Here is a 25,031-nt window from a genome sequence, read left to right as displayed (position 1 = left end):
AATCAAGAAATAATAATAATAATAATAATAAGTACAAAAACAGTACAGTGCCAGGGGGTTGTAAACTCAATAAAGTAACTAAAATAGAATGCAATATATAACACAGTGCAAAGCCATAGGCTCACACAAGTTCAGTAAATAATTTAAATTTGGAACACAGCATCATCGTTTTCACAGCTTTTTGGTTGTAAGAGAGTGTTTTAACGTAGAGTTCTAATTCTTTTTTAATGGCAGAAAAAACAGGTCGGGTATTGAGAAACTTACATTTATGAATATAAAACTTAGCCAATAGTATAATGAGGCTGCAAAGGTATAATTCATTTTCACATTTTTTTTTAGAAGAGAAACCATTTGCAGTTTTGCCATTTATGGCAACGACGCGCCTCAGTGGGTTCTTTTTTCACTCAACTTAGTTTCGAGCCGGACGTATTTTTAAGTCAGCAACAAACATGGCAGCCCCTGTCAGACGATCATGCTTACAGTATTTAATACATCTTGCTCAAGACAATTTGGACTTCAGGTTACCGGTAAATGTTGATAAACTGTTGTTACATCATTTTTATATTTTGTTCATCAATAACAGTACTGATATTTGTTGAAAGCAGCAGACATTTATTTGTCGTGTGCTAGCGGCCCGCTAACGCACTTGCAGACTTTAGCCCGCCTGTAGTCAACCTCTGTAACTGGAAGCCTTATTTATGTCAAACTACTACTAAAGCGGTAGTTATTTGTTATTTATCACTTTGCCAGATTGCATTAGTTACGTCATAAAATGTATTTGGTATCTAATTATGGAGCATATACTAGCTTTGTGTGGCTGTAACCACTTTCATTGCAAACCGTTTAGAATGATAGTTGTAATGTTTGTGGTCATTTTTCTCCAGGAGATTGAAGCTCTGCTGGCTCTTAGGGGGAAGAAAATCCATCCTGGGAGAAATTTCAAAGAAAAGGTAATTTTGTTATTAATGAATGGGTAACACATTTAGAAGTCTGTAATATTTATCATAGGTACTCTAATCTAAAACATAAATTCATCACGTTGTATAATTTTTAAATCATTAATCAGCATTTTATTGCATGACATACATATTTGATACATCAGGAAAACAACTTAAAGGAGAACTGCACTTTTTTTAAATTGTGCCTATCATTCATAATTCTTATGTAAGACAAACACACATATGTTTTTCTTTCATGTATTGTAAATGTGATCACAAGTCTGCTAACAATGGAGCCTATTGGAGTCGCTCTATTCTGCCTATAATACGCTTAAAAACATCCAAACACTTCCATTAGGCTGTTATATACACATTGTAAGTATATACAGTTGTGGTCAAAAGTTTACATACACTTGTAAAGAACTTAATGTCATGGCTGTCTTGGAGTTTCCAATAATTTCTACAACTCTTTTTTTTTTGTGATAGAGTGATTGGAGCACATACTTGATGGTCACAAAAAACATTCATGAAGTTTGGTTCTTTTATGAATTTATTATGGGTCTACTGAAAATGTGACCAAATCTGCTGGGTCAAAAGTATACATACAGCAATGTTAATATTTGGTTACATGTTCTTTGGCAAGTTTCACTGCAATAAGGCACTTTTGGTAGCCATCCACAAGCTTCTGGTTGAATTTTTGACCACTCCTCTTTACAACATTTGTGCAGTTAAGCTAAATGTGTTGGTTTTCTGACATGGACTTGTTTCTTTGGCATTGTCCACACATTTAAGTCAGGACTTTGGGAATGCCATTCTAAAACCCTAATTCTAGGCTGATTTAGCCATTCCTTTACCACTTTTGATGTGTGTTTGGGGCCATTGTCCTGTTGGAACACCCAACTGTGCCCAGGACTGATGATTTTAGGTTGTCCTGATGAATTTGGAGGTAATCCTCCTTTTTCCATTGTCCCATTTACTCTCTGTAAAGCACCAGTTCCATTGGCAGCAAAACAGGCCCAGAGCATAATACTACCACCACCATGCTTGACGGTAGGACTTGTGTTCCTGGGATTAAAGGCCTCACCTTTTCTCCTCCAAACATATTGCTGGGTATTGTGGCCAAACAGCTCAATTTTTGTTTCATCTGACCACAGAACTTTCCTCCAGAAGATCTTATCTTTGTCTATGTGATGAACTTAGTTCCTTAATTAAAAGTACATTTGACACTCACTCTCTCCAAGGCGCCGTTCTGGTGTCTAGATGATTTGACAGAAGAAGATGTCCGCAGCATCATGGCCAGATCTGTTTGTGCAAAGTAAGAACCTAAATGCTTGCCGTTCTTAAATCAATCAGTATTCTTGATCATTCTGCACTTTGCGCACTTATTCCACTGTTTTCATTTATTGTCGCCTTTGAATTTATTTTACATTGCGATGCTTTTTGGTATATTCAGCGCGGTGATTAAGTGATGATTCTGTTTGTTTAGGTCTGCTTTTGAACTGTGGGGCCACGGGCGGACACACAGCGAGCTCAGAACATCTTTACTGAACTACCCAGTGGAGAACATGGTCTGTGACTACCAAACCCTGATTTCCACAGGATGCTAATCCGTCTGTCGGCCGGCAATCCCCACCGCCATTCTGTTGCGCCGCTGCCGTGCAGCAAAATAGCACAGACTTTGACGAGATCTCGCAAATCTACGGCATAAACACTGAAGTAAACAGAGGTGGGTAGTAACGTGCTACAGTTACTCCGTTACATCTACTTGAGTAACTTTTGGGATACATTTTACTTCTAAGAGTAGTTTTAATGCAACATACCTTTACTTTTACTTGAGTATATTTATTGAGAAGAAACACTACTTTTACTCCGCTCCATTTATCTACATTCAACTCGCTACTGATTTTTATCGATCTGTTAATGCACGCTTTGTTTGTTTTGGTTTGTCAGACAGACCTTCAAAGTAGGATCTATCGCATGCCTGCGTTTCACCAATCAAATACAGTCACTGGTGACGTTTCACTCCGTTTCACCAATCAAATGCAGTCACTGGTGACGTTTGACTCCGTTTCACCAATCAAACAGAGCCAGGCGGTCACATGATTAACAAGCTTAAGCTTACATGAACTCAACGTCAAATTTGAAGAAGCACATCGCTGTAAGTAATGTTAGTAGATATTTTGGCTGTCACCGTAGGCTGATGTTGGCTTCCCTGCTACGAATCACTGTCAAATGTACATCGTGTGGGGACATTTATTAACGCACTGCAGCCTCATAGACAGACAGAGACACACTCACACGCACAGTCGCACACACACACGCATGCATAGAAACAACAATCAGAAGTGCACAGTGTGTTCCCAGGTGATTGATTGATTGATTGAAACTTTTATTAGTAGATTGCACAGTTCAGTACATATTCCGTACAATTGACCACTAAATGGTAACACCCGAATACGTTTTTCAACTTGTTTAAGTCGGGGTCCACGTAAATCAATTCATGCAGCCCACACCTATCAGTTTATGGTTTGCGTAAAGGCTAACTTGTTATTTTCCTTTGTAATCTCTGCCTACTGAGCCTATGGTTATTGTGGCTCAATTTGCCTTATTTTTTTTTATGTTAATGTATTATTATTTAATATATATTATTGTTTTAGTTGCTTAAGAGATATTCCTGGCTCTGAATTTGCTTATTGCTATTTTTATGTTTTTGTGCATTATTTGTTGCCGTCATCAATAAACGAACAGGTTACTCATCAGTTACTCAGTACTTGAGTAGTTTTTTCACAACATACTTTTTACTTTTACTCAAGTAAATATTTGGGTGACTACTCCTTATTTTTACTTGAGTAATAAATCTCTAAAGTAACAGTACTCTTACTTGAGTACAATTTCTGGCTACTCTATACCACCTCTGGAAGTAAATACCGTAAAATGTCTTGAGCTTTGACGTACATCAATACCCACAGGCGAGCGCGTCTGTGACGGCATTAACTTGACTCAAGTTTTGCCTTGCAGAACGACAACTTATTTTTTTGTAGCAAGCAACAACACAACAGTATCATCATCCCTGGCGAGCGTTGTAAACAAGTGCAGGCACGCAGACAGGTGGGCAGGCAGGCAGGCAGGCAGGCAGGCAGGCACGCACGCACGCACACACACACACAATTCAACTGATACAAACCACTCCCCTGGTTTCCCAGCCCCTGTATCAGCTGGCATTTGACACAGGCCCATATATGCTCCTTAAATTTTGGACCTCTAGAATCAGCATGTCCTCATCCATTTGTGTCAACAAGGTGAAATTACATCTGAAAACCTTTTGACAAGTTGACTTCATGTTCGTCCCCGCCCATTAGGACGTTTCAAAGTATAAAATATGAATTGCCTAGAAGACAAGCCACACAGACAAACCATTTTTTTTTTTTTAAAGTAAAGCAGATCATTTTTAATTTGTGTTTGTGCATGACTTGCTGTCCAATAAAATCAGATTTTAGCTAAATTGAACGGATTTGTTGCGGCGACCAGCACATATAGAAGCTTTGCGTATATTTAGCGGAGGGATGCGGAATGTCACTGCCATGGCGCTGTTCCTCAGTTGGTAGAAACGGACATAAATAAAAACGGAAAGAGTCCGCCGCAGTGGCGATGACGTTTCGCTGCCGTTTCGCAATCCTGTGGAAATCACTGGTAAGACTTTTACTCTGTAATGTTGAAACAACCATTTCAGTTTCATTAAACCTGCATATCTTTCTGTCTGCAGTCACCATATATGCACAAAGACTCAACATACAGAATAAATGTTTACACTTTCAACAAAACCCTGGAGTTTAGTGAGAGAATTAAACGTATTGATGTGAGTATTCAAATTTGTCAGATAGTGTGTGTGTGTGTGTGTTTGTGTGTGCACAGTCCCAAGATATGCCATACAAGAGCTGCATACAACTAGCTACTTAAAATCATAATGCCACTCAATTTTCAATATTGTAAAGGTATTGATTTAACAACATTTTTACAATAGTATTGCTGTAAGTTACTCATTGATAATTGTCTTCAAAAATGTGTCCAACAGAGGTGGCATTTTTTTAGAACAGCTCTTGTACTGTTTATCTTTAAATGTGCAGATGTGATTAGGTGTAATTATAATGAATGTACATTCACAATATTATGTTGTGTATGCCCTCTGCAGGAAATGGAATATCTTCCATTTGAGGGTGTAGTAAGCCTAAAGAACCCTCAGCACATCTTCTGTTTGCTGGAAGATTACGGCACTGACCCCAACAACATCCCTGAGCATCCAGATTACATATATTTTGGCCGATGGGTGAGAGACCTGTGAGATTTCACTGCAAAACACATTTTTGATATGGTTATTTCAAACATGCATACAGTTCAAATAGGGTACATCACATATTTCCAGATTCTCATTACAACATACCCAATAAGAAGTAGGAAGAAGCTAAACTAATTTAATCCTACCCATTTTTCGTTTCATATGCAGTAGCCTATATACTGCATAGTTTAAGACTGGAGTCAGAATACAATATTTGAGCAGTACCAGTGATTTGAAGTAACATCTTCCGAATCATGGTGATGGCACATACCGCCAAAGTACAGTCTTTGGCATATCAGCTCTGGGCATTGTTTATTGTTTAATGCAATGCAAAAGATATATTGTTAGACTGGCTTCTTTAGCTAAGATAATTGTTGCCAATTATTACAACAGTTACTGTTTTCTATTCACATTTACCACATTAACTAAATTGAACTTCACACCAGTAGGTAGCATCTTGGAGCAATCATGTGTTACTGCCTAATTATTCATATACCGATTTAATCGGTACACAGCTGCACAGAACCGAGAGCACTGTACCGATTTTCCACTCAGTACACATTTCAAGTGAGAGACAGAAAGTGTACATTTGGTGTTGCAATGCACCTCCACAAACTTGTCTAATGTTAATGTTTTATTCAGAGATTGTATCTATTGGAGATTACCTGCCACCAGATTGCAAATTGCATTTCCATGCTTCATTTTAAAAGTAATTGGATACAAAAGCTAAACAGTTAAATGTTTTGCATTGTGTTCCTTTGCTTTACCTAAAATTAACCAAACTGTGAGGATGCCATACCGTTAGACCCATGACAGTGTTCCTTAACAACACAGGGTGTCGACAAAGTTTTGGAATTACAAAATATATATATATATATATATATATATATATATATATATATATATATATATATATATATATATATATATATATGTATATTACAAAATCAACTGAGCAGATGGGTTTGATGTATTCGATGGTTATCAAAGTTTTTAATTTGAGTTTTTCCAGGTAGTTTACTTTTTAGCTTAGTGCAGGGTTGCCCAAAGTGGGGCCCACTGAGTCATTTCGTTTGGCCCGCCAAAGGTTAATTTCCCAAAGTGTAATACATATTTATACTCTTTTAAGCCTACACAATAATTAATGGCATGTCCATAAGGCTAACAAGTTGCCATTTATTGAACGTGATGATCTCCACTACCTTAAATAATGACGTATGAGATGAAACTACACTAGTATTGTGAAGCTTTACGCCTAAAATCACTGTGTTGGCCCACGGCCCATTGGTACATTTTCACTTTGGCCCTAGGAGGCAATAAGTTTGGGCACGCCTGGTTTAGTGGTTTTATTTCAGTCAAGTACACACATCGATAGGCAAAAATATGTGCATATATGTTAAAAAAGTGTAGACTTAGCCATTAGCTCTTTTAATGAAATACAGTAGGTCCTGTTGAAGAAGGGATGGCTCAATACCTGGCCACCTCATTCCCCTGAACTTCTTTCTGTGGGATTATTTTAAATATACTATAAACCCCGACCACAGACCTGTGACAGTGACACCGCTCTGCTGAACAGCCTGAACGAGTTCTTTGGACGCTTTGAGGCAAAAAACAGCACGCCTGCACGGAAGACTCCACCCCCTCCGGATGACCAGGTGCTGTCCCTGTCTTCGGCCAGCGTGAGGCGTTCCCTCTCCAGAGTCAACGCACGCAAAGCTGGAGGCCCGGACAACATACCTGGTCGTGTGCTGAGAGACTGTGCAGCGGAGCTCACAGATGTCTTCACGGACATCTTCAACACCTCCCTGAGCCAAGCTGCTGTTCCCACGTGCCTCAAAGCCACCACCATCATCCCGGTTCCCAAGAAGGCTTCCCCATCCAGCTACAACGATTACCGTCCCGTTGCACTGACGCCCATCATCACGAAGTGCTTCGAACGGCTAGTCTTGCAGCACATCAAGTCCATCCTCCCCCCCACCCTGGACCCCTACCAGTTTGCATATCGGGCCAACAGATCGACCGATGATGCAATCTCCACAGCCCTCCACTCAGCTCTCACCCACCTGGACACTAAAGACTCCTACGCCAGGATGCTGTTCATAGACTTCAGTTCAGCATTTAACACCATCATCCCACAGCAGCTGATTCACAAACTGGACCGGCTGGGGCTGAACACGTCGCTGTGCAACTGGCTGCTGGACTTCCTGACTGGGAGACCACAGGCAGTCCGGGTCGGCAGGTACACATCCAGCACCATCATCATGAACACAGGGGCCCCTCAAGGATGTGTGCTGAGCCCCCTTCTCTTCACCCTGCTGACCCACGACTGCACGCCGAAGCACAGCACCAACCTCTTCGTCAAGTTTGCGGACGACACAACTGTGGTAGGTCTCATCCACAATAACGATGAGACCGGCTACAGAGACGAGGTGAGCCAACTGGCCACATGGTGCGGTGACAACAATCTCTCTCTCAATGTAGAGAAAACAAGGGAGATTGTTGTGGACTTCAGGAGAGCGCACACCCAGCACCCTCCTCTGACCATCAACGGTGCGGTGGTGGAGAGAGTGAGCAGCACCAAATACCTGGGTGTGCACATCACAGATGACCTCTCCTGGAAGACCAACACTGCATCACTGGCCAAGAGGGCTCAACAGCGCCTCTACTTCCTCCGCAAACTGCGAAGAGCAAAAGCCTCAGCCTCCATCATGCACTCCTTCTACCGGGGCGTCATTGAGAGCATCCTGACCAGCTGCATAACTGTGTGGTACGGAGGCTGCACGGCGTCCTGCCGCAGGACGCTGCAGCGCACAGTTAGGGCAGCTGAGAAGATCGTCGGTGCCCCCCTCCCCTCCCTCCAGGACATTTACAACACACGCCTGTCACGCAAAGCACTCCGCGTGGCAGGCGACATCACACACCCCTCACACGGCTTCTTCAGACTGCTGCCATCCGGCAGACGACTGAGAAGCCTCCGAGCTCGAAGCTGTAGGCTGAGAGACAGCTTCATCCATCAGGCTGTCAGGAAGCTGAACTCTCTCCCGGCCCCCCCCCCTTCTCACTCTGCCCTGCAATCTGATCTGAACTGTGAACTGAGACACTACACCCCACCCCCCCCCCCCCCCCACTCACCCACACACACACACACACACACACACACACACACACACACACACACACACCATCTATCACTTAGCCACTTTACTCCGGACTCAAAATGCTGCTAACTGTTTTAACTGTTTACACTGTTTACATTGCACTTTGCACTCCCATCTGAATACTTGAATACTTACGTTGCAATACTGTATATACAATAGATAGATATTATAGATATTCTGGTATTATCTTCTTCCCCTGTATATTTTTCCCCCCCCTCATGCGACTGTTTAAATTGTTGTCTTTTTTATTCTTCTTTTACACTTTATATTTATAGACACCGTGGTTGTGAGAGGAACGTAATTTCGTCCACCTGTATGTCCTGTACAAACAGTTGTTTGACAATAAAGCTGACTTTGACTTTGACTTTTGATATACAATGTATTGAACAAAGATAGATGGATACATATGGTAGAGACTAATAATACATTTACACATGTTTTCAATACCCTAAAACAAAATATCGCTGATGCCAATGCCATGATTGATGAGACAAATTAAAACCAAAATGGCAAGAAATAGAGTACCGCCTTGACAAGCATCATGCAATTAATATTTTTATACAGTACACCCTTAAAGGTGTATTAAACAAGGCAAAGAAAGTCAATATCTACTTCATATTTTGTAATACTTTCCACAGATTTGACTATGCATTTGCTTGCGTAATATCCATCCATTCATCCATTTCCTACCGCTTGTCCCTTTTGGGGTCGCGTGGGGTGCTAGAGCCTATCTAAGCTGCATTCGGGATAACTGTTTTCAATTGCAAAGCTACTTTATGGACATCCTGTATTTGGATGCAGCAAATTGACACTACAGTAGTGCCTCAACTTACAAGCTTATTTGGTTCTGTGACGGAGCTCTTAACTCAAACACTTGTACCGAAAATCAATGTGTCCCATTTAAATACCTTGAAATCAATTTAGTTAGTGTTTGGTCCCCCAAAACATCACAATTTTAACATGTGACATGACTTTTTTTTTAAAAACGGAACTTCGATAAGAAATATTGTGTAAAAACATACATCCATGCATCCATTTCCTACCGCATGTCCCTCTCAGGGTTGCGAGGGTGCTGGAGCCCCTGGACAAGTCGCCACCTCATCGCAAGGCCAACACAAATAGACAGACAATATTAGACTTAGACTTCCTTTTTATTGTCATTCAAATTTGAACTTTACAGCACAGATAAGAACGAAATTTCGTTACATAAACTCATGGTAGTGCAGGATATATAATATCCAATATAATTTAGCACTAAAAACGACAGTAGTTTTATGCAATAACGTAGTAATAATGTACAGCATTTACCTTGGGGAGTGGGTTTCTCCTTCCAGTTGATTCTCCATCAAACACACCATCAGCAGCTTTTTCATATTTTCATGGATAACAGTGAAATGCTCCAACTGCTGCGCCAAGTTAGTCATGTTTTTGATGATTTATTTTTTTAAATTCAATGAACATCTACTACTACTTCTTCTTCTTAGCACTGTCCTTCACACTTACTTAATTTTTTCCATGGTTGTCAATCTCTCCCTACAATGCTAGCAAGTAGGCCAGGATGTTTTTGTCGGATCCTACAGGGTTCAACTTCGGCATTTGCTATGCCGTATAATGACGAAGATGCTTGTAACTTTTGCTTGCAACTTAAAGCATAACAATTACCTGTGAGACAGATCTTTACTCAAAACACTCTTAAGTGGCGGTACTATTGTAGTATAAAATAAATAAGCAGATGAAGAGTAGCTGTAAAACAATGCATCAAAGCATCAACACGTCCGTCTTACTGCCGTTTCTTTACCTTACCCTTGTTTACCGACACAGATAGCAGATGGCCAACGTGAACTGATTCGTTCGCACAGTGTGAAGAAGCGACACTTCATAGGAAACACCAGTATGGAAGCATGCCTCTCATTCATTATGGCCAACCATGCTCGGGTCAAAGAGCACGACCTTGTCTTTGATCCATTTGTTGGTACTGGTGAGTTATCTTTTGCAGTTCATGCACAGACCATAAACATGAATTGGACTCATTAAAGATATGTTTATGAATTGAATACAGACTTTTAACAGAACATACCCTGTCTTGATGTTTTGAAGGAAGTCTGCTGGTCGCATGCTCTCATTTCGGAGCCTACGTGTGTGGAACAGATATTGATTACAACACTATCCACGGCAAAGGTATTTTTTGTGTGTAATTGTTGTCTTTTTTATTGAGTTCATTTTAATTCAAGTGTGAAAATATTTAGGGACTTGTTTAACTGTAGTGCTGATTTCTTGTTCTTCCAGGGAGGTCAAGCCGTAAAAACCAAAAGTGGCGTGGACCTGATGAAAACATTCGAGCCAACCTGCGACAGTACGGAACAGAGAAGACGTTTGTAGACGTGATGGTGTCTGACGCTTCCAAGCTTGTTTGGAGGAAGACCCCAATTTTTGATGCCATCATTACAGATCGTATGTTAATTTATATTTTATTGTTGCATCTATGTAATTTCTTTCTTTCTGTCATTTAGGTGTAATAAATAATACATTGGAAATACAACATTGTATACCAATTCAGTAATTCTGCTTTTACCACAATAATAAGCTAAGTTTTGATTGATTAATTGATTGATTGATTGATTGAAACTTTTATTAGTAGATTGCACAGTGCAGTACATATTCCGTACAATTGACCACTAAATGGTAACACCCAAATAAGTTGTTCAACTTGTTTAAGTCGGGGTCCACTTAAATTGATTCATGATACAGATATATACTATCATCATAATACAGTCATCACACAAGATAATCATCAGAGTATGTACATTGAATTATTTACATTATTTACAATCCGGGGTGTGGGATGTGGAGGAGGGGTTACGTTTGGTTGATATCAACACTTCAGTCATCAACAATTGCATCATCAGAGAAATGGACATTGGAACAGTGTAGGACTACTTGGTAGGATATGTACAGCAAGTAGTGGACATAGAGAGAGAGATCAGAAAGCATAAGAATAAGTATTTACATTTGATTATTTACAATCCGGGGAGGTATGATGTGGAAGGGAGGGTGTTAGTTTAGGGTTGAAGTTGCCTGGAAGTGTTCTTTTAGTGCGGTTTTGAAGGAGGATAGAGATGCCCTTTCTTTTACACCTGTTGGGAGTGCATTCCATATTGATGTGGCATAGAAAGAGAATGAGTTAAGACCTTTGTTAGATCGGAATCTGGGTTTAACGTGGTTAGTGGAGCTCACCCTGGTGTTGTGGTTATGGCGGTCATTTACTTTAAGGAAGTAGTTTGACATGTACTTCGGTATCAGGAATGTGTAGCGGTTTTTATAGACTAGTTTCAGTGCAAGTTGTTTTACTCTGTCCTCCACCCTGAGCCAGCCCACTTTGGAGAAGTGGGTAGGAGTGAGGTGTGATCTGGGGTAGAGGACTAGAAGTAATCTGACTAGCTTGTTCTGGGATGTTTGGAGTCTAGATTTGAGGGTTTTGGAGGTGCTAGGGTACCAGGAGGTGCATGCGTAATCGAAAAAGGGTTGAATGACAGTTCCCGCTAGAATCTTCATGGTGCTTTTGTTGACCAGTATTAATTCACACTGTCAAATAGGTATTTATTCAACAATATGGGTAATTTTATATAGTTTGCAGTTTCCGTGGTGTTTCTAGTCATTTCGATAAATGTTGCTGTGCAGTTTTACACCGCTACGTCAGGATGGGTACTGAATTCGGTACTTTTAAAAGGTACTGACTGAAGTCTGTTGGTATTACCAAGCACAGATTCACATAAAAACAAACAGTTCCATATTTCGATACCTTTGTTGCATGCGACATGACATCCTGTTGCAGAGTCTGCACCGGCTCAAACACTTGGCCGGGAAACAAGCAGTCAAGCACTCACAGTGATCTCAGCTGGACTGCCTCTAGGAAATGTTACAATTTTCAATGCCACCAAAGCAAGACAAAGGCGCTCAAAAGTATACAGTAATGCAACACTTTTCAAAATGCGCTAGCTCAATGCTAATTTACATTGGATTTGCAATAGACATGCTACCTATCATTAGCAATTTTGGATGGTGACTTAAACACCTTCAAATTTGGTAATCAAAACTATAAGATGCATGTTACAAACAGCTTGTGTGTAATAAATACAATACAATACAGTTTGAACATTTATAGAGCTCAACAAAAGAAAAGAGTGGTACATTCAACTTAATTGCAAAGACAACTTCCTGGCTAAGGTCTATACCAGGGGTCGGCAACCCGCGGCTCTAGAGCCGCATGTGGCTCTTTAGCGCCGCCCTAGTGGCTCTCTGAAGCTTTTTCAAAAATGTATGAAAAATGGAAATAGATGAGGGGGAAAAAAATAAATTTGTTTTAATATGGTTTCTGTATGAGGACAAACATGACACAAACCTCCCTAGTTGTTATAAAGCACACTGTTTGTATTAAACATGCTTCACTGATTCGAGTATTTGGCGAGCGCCGTTTTCTCCTACTAATTTTGGCGGTCCTTGAACTCACCTTAGTTTGTTTCCATGTATAACTTTCTCCGACTTTCTAGGACGTGTTTTATGCCACTTCTTTTTCTGTCTCATTTTGTCCACCAAACTTTTAACGTTGTGCGTGAATGCACAAAGGTGAGTTTTGTTGATGTTATTGACTTGTGTGGAGTGCTAATCAGACATATTTGGTCACTGCATGACTGCAAGTTAATCGATGCTAACATGCTATTTAGGCTAGCTATATGTACATATTGCATCATTATGCCTCATTTCTAGCTATATTTGAGCTAATTTAGTTTCCTTTAAGTCATCTCAATTCAATGTATATCTCATGACACACTATCTGTATGTAATATGGCTTTTAATTTGTTGCGGCTCCAGACAGATTTGTTTTTGTATTTTTGCTCCAATATGGCTCTTTCAACATTTTGGGTTGCCGACCCCTGGTCTATACACTACTGCCCTCTAACATCTTGAAATTGCAACTGTAGACAAAGGTGTACTAAATAATACTTGCAAATGAGACATACAGTAAGTGTAGGAAAACAAGATAATAACTAGATGAATAACTAAAAAACTAACTTAAACATGTTTTACACATTTGAACACAAAAAAGTAGTGAAAATTGGTACCATTGAGTCTGTTGTCGATTCCCAATTACTGGGAATTGATACTGTATCGATTCACATGTGAAAAGTACTGTCCCGACCGCTACGGTTGTTCTTCTCTCATAATGCAGAAAGGAATACAGTTGTTTGTTGCATGTTGCATTGCAATGTTTACATATGAAGCACCCTGTGGCATTGCATCACCAATTTCATACTTTGTTCAATTTCATTGTTGTGTTTAAGACATACAATGACAATATAGGCTCATAATCTATTCTCATCTATATTCAGCTCCATATGGTATACGTGAGTCTACAAGAAGAACTGGCTCCCATAAAGACACTGGAAAACCTCCGGATAGCATGTAAGTTCTTGTGATATTTTACCTCAGTGGTAATGTGGATAAATTGCAGGTGTATTCCAAATATTTTGTTAATTCCAGCTATGCTGAGTCACATGTGGCTGTGTCACAGTCCTACCACTTGAGTGACATCTTAGCTGACCTGTTAAACTTTTCTGCGCATCACCTGGTCACGGGAGGGAGGGTGGTCTACTGGCTGCCTGTTCATCGACCCGAGTAAGTGATTGTACTTATAGCATCATCACATCATGACATAGAGTACTTCTATAAAATAATATTCACCATTTGTTGATTATCGCTTCACTATTGGTCACCATTTTACAATGACATTAGGGCTGGTATAGATAAGGTCATTGATGATTAGTTATAATTTAGTTTTTCTTGTTTTAAACTTTTAACTGAACTTGCAGGGTAGTACTATAAACTATCAGCAGGGGGCATACTCACACCAACAACAGCACACAGCAGAATTATACAAGCTCGATGTTGGTTTTGTGTAATAAATACCGCAAAGACAAGAACCAGTAAAGTTTTTCAGCACACTTTCCTTTAAAAGTTTTCTCTCCAACACCGTTACTGCCATTTCTGTAAAATTGTCCAGGATGTGTATACATCTGTAAGTTACAGTATTTACAGTGAGTAATATGCAGGTGGGTCCCATAAGGGCTCGGTTAAACCACAACTGAAAAACCGTGAGTACTTTTTCGTGCTCCAAAGCTACATGAAACAACGTTAGCTCTGACTGCATTTGCAGGTGTTACTTGGTACAGGTAGGACTAAAAACCACAACAAACAGCAACAAAAGACATTTGTGGAAGAAAACCGAGCAGGGATGAAACTTTTTTTTTCCCTGAAGAAATGAGGATGACATAATTTTGCATCCGTGGGGTTTTCCTGCAAGTGTTTGTGTACATGTCAGCGAATACATAAACATTAGTAACCTTTGAAGCTTATATAAATGGGTTATACTTGTATAGCGCTTTTCTACCTTCAAGGTACTCAAAGCGCTTTGACACTATTTCCACATTCACCCATTCACACACACATTCACACACTGATGGAGGGAGCTGCCATGCAAGGCGCTAACCAGCAGCCATCAGGAGCAAGGGTAAAGTGTCTTGCCCAAGGACACAACGGACGTGACTAGGATGGTAGAAGGTGGGGATTGAACCCCAGTAACCAGCAACCCTCCGATTGCTGGCACGGCCACTCTACCAACTTCGCCACGCTCCTCAATTGTGTGTGTTGGTATATGTAGCACAAATTCACACATACAGTATGTATGGATGTGTGTGGCCTCCTTTACAACCACACGTGTGTCATCGTGTTCACACATTTGTCTTGGCTACTCCTCTACTAGTGCTTGACTCTGTCTGTCAGAGCATAGCCAAAATAAACATCTGAGGCCATGCAAGTCAGATATATGTCAACTGTGTCTGTCTGTGTGGTGTACATGCTGACCCCTGCGTGCTTTTGTATGCATCTGTGTGTAGAAGCCCAAACGTGGTCTGTCTCTTGGGCCTAATCCGAGGATCTATATGACTGATATCATGTTTCTTTTACCCCAATGTGTGTACATATCTACAGCTCTGAGTGTGATTGCAGCAATGGCAATCTGCCTACAGTGTATGTAAATCACGTCAAAAAATTCTCACAAGATGGCTGAAGAGAAATCATCGAGAGGTTATTGAGCATCAGTCATTTCAGTTGTAAAGCAGACTAATTACTAGTTACTGACAAATGATGACTGACATACTGTACTCGAGACAAAAGGGGTGTGATCCTAAGAAATCGAGTATTGTTTAATTTGGAACAATGGATGATGTATTTGTTATTAAAGGGGCAACAACATAATTAGATTGTAATTTAATTCATGCAAATTACATTAATATTATTGTATGATATAAAATAGTGTTTGGCGATATGGCCTAAAATCTCCTGTGATAATTATATACATTATAATATATTATTATTATAAATATTAGAACCATTTAAAAACGGGTTACAAAGGCTCTTAATTTGGCTGGGTATATACAGTCGCTGTCAAAAGTTTGCATATATACTTGTGAAGGACATAATGTCATGGCTGTGTTGAGTTTTCAATAATTTCTAAAACTTTTATTTTTTTTATAGAGTGATTGGAACACATACTTGTTTCTCACAAAAAACATTTTTGTTTCATCTGACATCACATGGACAAAGATAAGACCTGGAGGAAAGTTCTGTCGTCAGATGAAACAAAAATTTAGCTGTTTGGCCACAATACCCAGCAATATGTTTGGAGGAGAAAAGGTGAGGCCTTTAATCCCAGGAACACCATGCATACCGTCAAGCATGGTGGTGGTAGTATTATGCTCTAGGCCTGTTTTGCTGCCAATGGAACTGGTGTTTTACAGAGAGTAAATGGGACAATGATAAAGGAGGATTACCTCCAAATTCTTCAGGACAACCTAAAATCATCAGCCCGGAGGTTGGGTCTTGGGCGCAGTTGGGTGTTCCAACAGGACAATGACCCCAAACACACGTCAAAAGTGGTAAAGGAATGGCAAAATCAGGCTGGAATTAAGGTTTTAGAATGGCCTTCCCAAAGTCCTGACTTAAACGTGTGGACAATGCTGAAGAAACAAGTCCATGTCAGAAAACCAACACATTTAGCTGAACTGCACCAATTTCGTCAAGAGGAGTGGTCAAAAATTCAACCAGAAGCTTGCCTGAAGCCTGTGGATGGCTACCAAAAGCGCCTTATTGCAGTGAAACTTGCCAAGGGACATGCATACTTGTTTGTCACAAAAAACATTCATGAAGTTTGGTTATTTTAGAAATGTAGTATGAGTCTACTGAAAATGTGACCAAATCTGCTGGGTCAAAAGTATAAATACAGCAATGTTAATATTTGGTTACATAGATAAATAGATAGATAGATCAATAAAGTACTATCTATCTATCTATCTATCTATCTATCTATCTATCTATCTATCTATCTATCTATCTATTTAGATCAATAAAGTACTATCTATCTATCTATCTATGTAACCAAATATTAACATTGCTGTCTGTATACTTTTGACCTAGCAGATTTGGTCACATTTTCAGTAGACTCATAATACATTTCTTAAATAACCAAACTTCATGAATGTTTTTTGTGACAAACAAGTATGTGCTCCAATCACTCTATCACAAAAAAATCAGAGTTGTAGAAATTATTGGAAACTCAAGACAGCCATAACATTATGTTCTTTACAAGTGTGTGTAAACTTTTGACCACGACTGTATGTGGTAAAATGTTGTCTCATTCCGGTTGTATTATTTTCTCAAAACTATTATTAATCGCCCTGTTAATTTACTGTTGAGAGTTGGTTACTTCCTCTTATAACATGGTTGTAGCGACACTTCTGTTAAAATGTAATATGCCTTCATCTTCTGTTGTTTGGATACTTTATATTAGTTTTAGGTGTAACAAGTACAAAACCACTACAACGAGGACGTGCTAACAAGGACCAGAAGGCGAGCCCATATTACACCGGTTTTAAAATCACTGCATTGGCTCTCCGTGTGTTTCAGAATCGATTTTAAGAATATTTTACTGTTTTTTAAATGACTTAGTGGTCTCGGGCCTTCTTATCTTTCCGAGTCACATTTATCATATGAGCCCTCGCAGTCCCTGAGGTCTTTCGGTTCCATCCTCCTAATTATTCCATAAATCCGGACCCATACCCACGGGGAGGCGTCTTTACATTATTACGCCCCCCTTTTGTAGAACAGCCTGCCGAAGTTCCTCAGAGCTGCAGAGAATGTTCTGATTTTTAAAAATAAGCTCAAGACCCACCTTTTTAACTTGACGTTTAACTAATATTGTTATTTATCTTATCATTTGTATTATCTGTTTAACTGTTTGTATATCTAGTATTTATTAGCTTTTATTTACCACATACCAATTGAATTACTTTTATTTATTTTTCAACTACATATATATGTAATATTAATTTCACTAATTATATTGTATCATATTAATATATTAATGGATGGATGGATGTTCATTTATTTTATCATTTTAATATATTTTAGTTGTAAAGTTATGACCAGCATTTTTTCAGCGGGTGCCCTGTGCACTGGGAGCTCTGATGTGCCACGGCTGCTGTGGCTCTGGCTCATAGGTTCCTCGGCGAGAGGACTCCATAGTGCCTTGCTGTGTGCCCTGGATCAAGGTCGCTACGGTCGTGGCCCCTCATCATGCATCTCCTGGTGCACTGAGCTCCTTAAGATAGTGTTTTCTCACCTGGTTCTTCCGTGCTCAGTGACATGTGTTTTTACATGACTTTTATTATGAGTGTGATAGAAAGAAAATGGGGTTTGGTTGGAGGTGGCTCTTTTAACCTGGGATTATGTAATGAGGGTGGGAGGGTTTTCAAATGTTTTTAAATGTAAAGCACCTTATGCTACATTTTATGAATGAAAAGTGCTACACAAATAAAGTTTGATTTATTGATTGATTGAACAATATCAATTACATTAGTTCCTATTATTGGCTCTGATTTAAATCATTAGTTTTTGCATTTAAAGTCCTCCTGTGTCCAGAGATTTGTTTCCTGAGTTTGTAAACCATAGCAACAGCCAATTTTTTTTGATGATGAACACTTTTGATCTAACCACTGTAGTATCGACCATATACTAACTCTACACCTGGTATCATTACTGTTGATATTTGTATCGATCTGCCCACTTTTGTTAACATGATTCAAGAGCTCTAGCTTGCGGTTAGCGGCTAGCATATCCTCCTTCCGTGTGTAGTGTGTCATGTTTAGCTATTACTCATTCTCCAGTAAGAAACCGTTTATTTGCCGCTATGGAGGCAAAGATTGCTGACTTGGAAGTGACTTTGCATTGTGAAGGGGCGTTAGCCGCTAACGAGAATGCTACATTGCTTGTCGCTGTCAAATTTGTGGGACACAGCTAGAATGCCATCAACATGCATTATCATGATATAACTTTAAAATAAAAATATCACAATATAATGATAGTAGGGACATGCGGTAAAACATGGATGGATGGATGGATTCAAATTATCGTCTGCCTAATGTATATAATTTATATCGTCTATGTAGCGCAACCCTAAATATATAATAACAATTATAATTTATTTCATATTATAGTGTCTTTTCAGCCTCTGCTTGTAATTGGACACTGATATATACTTGCAGATACTGTGAGGAGATGGTTCCCCTTCATCCATGTCTGCGGCTCATTAGCAACTGTGAGCAGACGCTATCAAGCCACACATCCCGCCGCCTGATCACCATGGAGAAGGTCAAAGAACCCAAGGTGTGTTTTAGGAAGGCACTTATTTACATATAATGTGTGCATGAAGACTCCACTCACATAGGAATCTAAATGACTGAGCTTGTGTACAATGTGTGCATGGATGTTCTGTTGGAAACGTGATGTTGATGTGTTGAGAAAACGTCAAGCATATTGTCTCCTCGTGTAACTTAAATGTTTACCTGATAATGGAATTGCGTTTGCATCAATTAAAGTAAGGACATTTGGGAGCATGCTGTTGTAAGTTATGTTTTGTTATTATACATTACAGGAACACATGCACAGTAACAACGTGTGTGTTCATTACAGTGTGTGTGAGCATGCTCAGTCACAAAGATATGATGCAGTTCATGTAAAATGGGAGCACATGTATTACTGCCTGTCTTTGCTGTGCATATACTTTTCTTTCATAAGTAACCACATGAGTCGTCATGTACATGTCAGTGCATGTGCACGCTCTGCGCTGGCCTCTTTTATTTCCTTCTGGCATAAGGAAAATAATCTCTCTACATATATTTTATTGTCATAAAAATGCAAAATGTAGCTAAAATCTCCCTCACACTTCACCAACAGTTTTTCCAGTATTATGTAGGGCAGCAACAATCAATTAGTTTAGTCATCGAGTAATTGATTAATTTTGCAGAGTAGTCAAACAATCGAGTAATCAAATAAAACAAATATTTTAGTCTCAATGCCTCTTTTTGGGAAAGTAGTTGGGATTTTTCTAATGGCCCATATTCTTTCTTCTTCCAAATGCACATAACATTGACATTTATAGCATCACGGTATATTACTTATATTTAAAAAGGGTAAAACAACAGTATAACCGAAAACCACAATAAAGAAAGAACCAAATTAAACTATCCGATAAAGTATGATAAATTAATTCACAATGTATTTAACAATTTAACACATACACATTTAAAATGTATTCATTTGAGTATAAAAGGTTAGATTATTGGACAAACAACTTGTTAGCATTTACATTCAAACTGTAGATAAAACACAAACAAAACATTTGTTATACCATACAGGTGAGCTAGCAATAGCTACCTAAATAGACTTTTACCTTGTTTCTGCTAGTTTGCTGCTCTTATTATGCAGGATAATTTTGTTAATGTGCTGTATCATTGATGTACTGATATTGTGAAATGCCAACTGTTTTTGACAGTGCAAACATTTCACCACGATGTCTGTCTTTTTTACTTTTGAATGATGGCAAAACTTTTGGGCCATTTGCTCTCTTTCTCTCTCATCTTTGAGCAAACTATGTCGGCACCCCGCTCTTATCGCCACGTCACTCGTAGCACAATCTAGGTGTACCACTCATGTTTCTTGTAGACTTTTAAAGAGGTCATATTATGCAAAACCAACATTTCTCACCTTTTGGTACCTGTGTTTCTGCATTTGGGTTCCCCATAGGTCCTAAAAATGTGAAACGAGCTGTTTGGAATTTGAGACTTTAGTGACGTTTTTTGCCTTAGTTAAATCAGCTCATATCTCCTTATGTGGCGGAGGTTCACGTGAGTCCATAATTTGTAATCAGTTGTACTCAATTATTTTTCTCTATCCTCTTGTTTTAGGGCAGACAGGCTTGTACATCCTCCGCTGTTGTCATTTGTAATAAAAAATATCATATTTGTTAGTAGACTCTATATGTAGGGACTAAAAACTACAACATAGGTGACTGAGTAGAGACACAGCTGAAGGGGGTTTAGCCTGGAGGAGGGCGTTGGCACGTAAATAAGACACATAGCACAAAACGGCACATTCTGAGGAGACAGTCAGAAAGCGGCTTGAAGATGGTCTCTAAAACATAATCTATGCAACATTTTGAACAAAGAACTACCATTACATATTACGTGTACCACAAGGAAGTGTTTTAAATGTACAAAATAAAATCATATTATGACAACTTTAATTAAACACAGCCCTAATATCAAGAGACAATATATTTTCAAGTAGTTTATACAGATTACCATGTATACTGTATATAGTTACTAACCGTTGAAAATGACTCGACACGCAGCCATTATAGTGATTAACACAAGTGGAGATTTTTTACTCACAGATTTTGGTCTGGGCTCTGACTGGCCATTCCAAAGCATGATAAAAAAAATATTCTGGGTATGTTTTTGTTGATTTAGTTTCCTTAGGGTCAGTGTCATTCTGAAACATTAAAATGCTATTTCACTTCAGCTTTTTTACCAGATGTCTGAAAGTTTTTCCTTGAGGCATAATTGTTGTGTAAATTTTTGTAAAGTTTTTTTTAATTACGACTACCTTGAGTTAAGTTCCACTTTTAACCAGACCTCAGCTGATAGTGAATAAATCAATTAAAAATAGCCGTGTGTGTTTTTTTGTTGTCTCTCACTTTGCAAGAGGGTTCAGAGTCACGACTCGTTAGTGAGAAGCTGCGCAATGTAACAAGAATTAGGAGGAAAAACTATAGTTGCAAAGCCAATTGTCTTGTGTGGGAATATTTAGTTTTTGGGTCGAATGAGAAAGATGAGCCCTTAACATGGACAAATGAGCCAGTGTGTAAAATTTGTTGGAAAGTGATGGCAACAAAAAGACAACAAAACAAACCACCTGACCCAGTTTTTTCAACAAGTTATTCAATATTTTTGCTAACAGCTTGACACTCTATTTTTTTGTTTAATAATTTAGGATAATTAAGCTACTGACCTTTTAAATATAATGGTAAAAAATACTAATGAGAAAGCAACATTTGTAAACACCCCAGGCTTACTTGCAACTGACAAAAACATACCGCATGATGCTGCCAGCAACCTTGTTGTTCAATTGTTGTAATAGTGATTTTCATGTATACATCTTTTATGTATGAACATGTGTAAGGCCTTGGGGGCATGAAATTTGATTTCTGGGTTGCATGGCTACATTAGTGAGGAGGAAAAAAGGAAGGTGTTGACGATTTACAGACCCAGCAATTTGAGTCTACACTTCCACTCAACGTATTCAATTCATCTCTCTCTTTTCTTGTGGCTTGTCTGAAAGCATCTGTAACTGGTCAGACATGGCTGACATAAATCAGCATGTTGATCATAATTTAAAATGTGAGATCACAATGGACCACAATGGAAACAAGCCTTTTGGATTTTTGTGCCATCCATTTGCCTTTTTAAAGCATTACATGGATTCAATTCTTTAAGACGTCAAGCTTCTCAATCAATCAAAAAAAAAAAAAAACATACTCTGACTGCGCGATATGGACGAAAAAGTATATCTTGATATATTTTTACTTAAACTCGATATTCGATATATATCTCAATATATTTTCAGGTGAAAGTATACTTATAAAGATATGAATTTTTGAGCAAAATTAACACCACAGAAAAGAAACTGTTTAAGGAGCACAGAATACATAACAAATAAAATAGAAAAATATTATATCTACGTAAAGTAAATAACATGTATCAAACTCAGATAAAAAATAAATTTGCAGGCAGGCACTCTTTAGTTCCCAGTCGACGATGTAATGGACTGTCACACATGTACGGTTCTGGTCAGCGCCAAGCAAGTGACTTGACTTAATTGTGCAGCTATGATCTTCCTCACTTTGGCATACATTTTTGGCAGCATTTCTCGTGCGAAATATGCCCGGCTTCGCAACCCTGGAACAGTTTTGATTTGGGTTTACATGGTAAACAACTCAAATGAATGATTTATCCAGACGCATACATTTGTCCAAATGTGGCCAAGTAGACACATTGTGGGTTTCCTGGACGTCGTCTACATCGCTAAAAGAAGAGAATCCCTCTGCCATCTTCCACTAGTTTTTTTAATATATAAATCGCCCACTTGAATATTCCTTCTTCTCTTCTACGACTCTCTCGTCGTCATTTGGGATGTCTGTTGTGTTTTCCCTTTCTGGTTCCATAACCTGCCCATAATGTTTTGCCTTAATCTCAATGAATCGTGACTCATCATAGTAAACAACCAACCAATCATGGATGTTCTTATACGAGCAAGCACGTCTTGGAAAGAGGAAGGGGAGGGGTTTAAAACAACAAATAAGCGGTGTTTGGTCATTTTAACGTGAAATAAATTATATCGATATTACGATATTTTCTTAATTCATATGTTGTTTAACAATATATCGATATATCTTACAAACTCGATATATCGCCCAGCCCTACAACATACACATATTTTGTTCATATTGTAGCACCACTTTTTATTTTGAACTATTTCACCTTTGGGGAGGTTGTATATAATTACAGTGGGCATGGGGTTTGATCCATGTACTCTAATCTTTATAACTCAAATGACAAATTTGAGAGGCAATCAGGCAGCCTAAAAGTCTGTTTGTTTCTTCACAGGATCTAGACAGCCAGGCGGACCCTCGCTTCTGCCCCTACCAGGGACACAACGGCTTCAGAGAGAAGTACTTCAGTGGAGTCAACAAGAGGCTTAACAAGGAGAACAAATCTAATGCCAAAGGAGACACAATCATTTAAGTAATTAGGTCATCTATTTTCCAAAAAAGGGCTGTAATAAATATTTTAGAAAGATGATAAATCTTAGTTTGTTTTAATACTGTTAGTGACATATACTGCACTTAAATATATGTAAAGTGCTTTTTACTTACCGGGTAGTTATTTGTATTAGTTTACCTACACCACTGTAAACTACAACTTCATAATTGAACGTTATCATGTAAATACAGAACTTGTTAATGCAGCCATTGTTTGGTATTAATTCCTGATGTGGTTGGTGAGTGTATTTGTTGTTGTTTTTTTAACACATTTGAAGTTTGTTATTTATGCCTTCCTCTATTTGTTTAATACATGTACAAGATTACCCTTTGAGTTTTTATTATGAAAAGCAATTAACTCATTGCCTATATCTACTCAGTGTACACGGCAAGTAGCAAATAAACCAATATTGAATTGACAATGTCTCCAAAATTCCAACTCCATTCCATGAATCTGTATTGAGGTTGCAAACAGGAAGTATAATTATAATTACAATTCTAACATGCTAAATGAGCAGTTCAGGGAGTATGTTAGCATGTGGGGTAAAAAGTAATTAATTGATATTGTTTCCCAGTGCTATTTTGCTAATGTGAGTGTAAGCAGTGTGGAATTTTAGCCAATTTTGTAAATATAAAACTAAAAGACATACATATTGCTACTTGTGTTATGTTGCGAGCATACTAAGTGTTAGCACGATAGGATTTTAGCCAATGTTATAGGTATAAAACTAAAGTGCTAAGATATCACAAGTGTTAGCATGAAGTCTTTGATCCAGTTGTGTTGGTAAAAAACTAAAAGTCATTGATATTGTTACTTGGTTCTATCTTGTTAGCATAGTAAGTGTTAGCATGATAAAAAATTTAGCCAGTTTTGTTGGTAAAAAACTGAAAGTCATGAATATTGATACTTTGTGTTAATTTTCTAGCATGCCAACTATTGTTCGCATGGCGAAATACTCTCCACCGGCTCCGTTGTTAGTAAACACAGACACGCCCCCCCCCCCCCCCCCTCCCCACACCCAGAGCGCGCCTCTTCCTTGTGACACAAGAGATTCAGAAGGACGACACCACAGCGCTCCAATAAAACACACTCAGATCTTTTGTTTCTAGCCGATACTGCAATATTTTACGTTATTTTTTTATGTAGTAACGCATCATGTAGTAACGGTAACTGGGTTACTGAATATAAAAAATAACGTGTTAGACTACTAGTTACCGCCGAAACAAACGGCGTTACAGTAACACATTACTTTGTAACGCGTTAGTCCCAACACTGGTGGTACGTGAGCTCCATTTACTAGTATGCCAAAGAATCATTTAAAGTACATTGT

The 25,031-nt window shown here is 38.8% G+C and overlaps 1 protein-coding gene across 1 annotated transcript; it reads left to right on the top strand.

Annotated features, from left to right (window-relative positions):
• The first annotated feature begins 288 nt into the window (after positions 1-288).
• On the top strand, positions 289-24,646 carry trmt11 (tRNA methyltransferase 11 homolog). Its single transcript, XM_062063505.1, has 13 exons — positions 289-527; positions 885-950; positions 2,180-2,253; positions 2,425-2,506; positions 4,702-4,794; positions 5,128-5,262; positions 10,251-10,407; positions 10,527-10,607; positions 10,716-10,880; positions 13,817-13,889; positions 13,968-14,102; positions 19,085-19,205; positions 23,546-24,646. Exons 1-13 carry the CDS (start codon positions 450-452, stop codon positions 23,681-23,683), a joined length of 1,398 nt encoding a protein of 465 aa, XP_061919489.1. The 5' UTR covers positions 289-449; the 3' UTR covers positions 23,684-24,646.
• The last annotated feature ends 385 nt before the right edge of the window (positions 24,647-25,031 follow it).

Source organism: Entelurus aequoreus, linkage group LG11 (assembly GCF_033978785.1).
Source record: "Entelurus aequoreus isolate RoL-2023_Sb linkage group LG11, RoL_Eaeq_v1.1, whole genome shotgun sequence".
NCBI classification, from domain to species: Eukaryota; Metazoa; Chordata; class Actinopteri; order Syngnathiformes; family Syngnathidae; genus Entelurus; species Entelurus aequoreus.
Note: the sequence above shows the minus strand (reverse complement) of the source record. Positions and strands in the feature narration are given on the sequence as shown.

Coding starts and splice junctions, on each gene's coding strand:
- trmt11 (XM_062063505.1), top strand. CDS start 450: ATGGCAGCCCCTGTCAGACGATCATGCTTACAGTATTTAATACATCTT. Junction 13,890..13,967: donor GGAAAACCTCCGGATAGCAT/GTAAGTTCTTGT, acceptor TGTTAATTCCAG/CTATGCTGAGTCACATGTGG. Junction 19,206..23,545: donor AGAAGGTCAAAGAACCCAAG/GTGTGTTTTAGG, acceptor GTTTCTTCACAG/GATCTAGACAGCCAGGCGGA.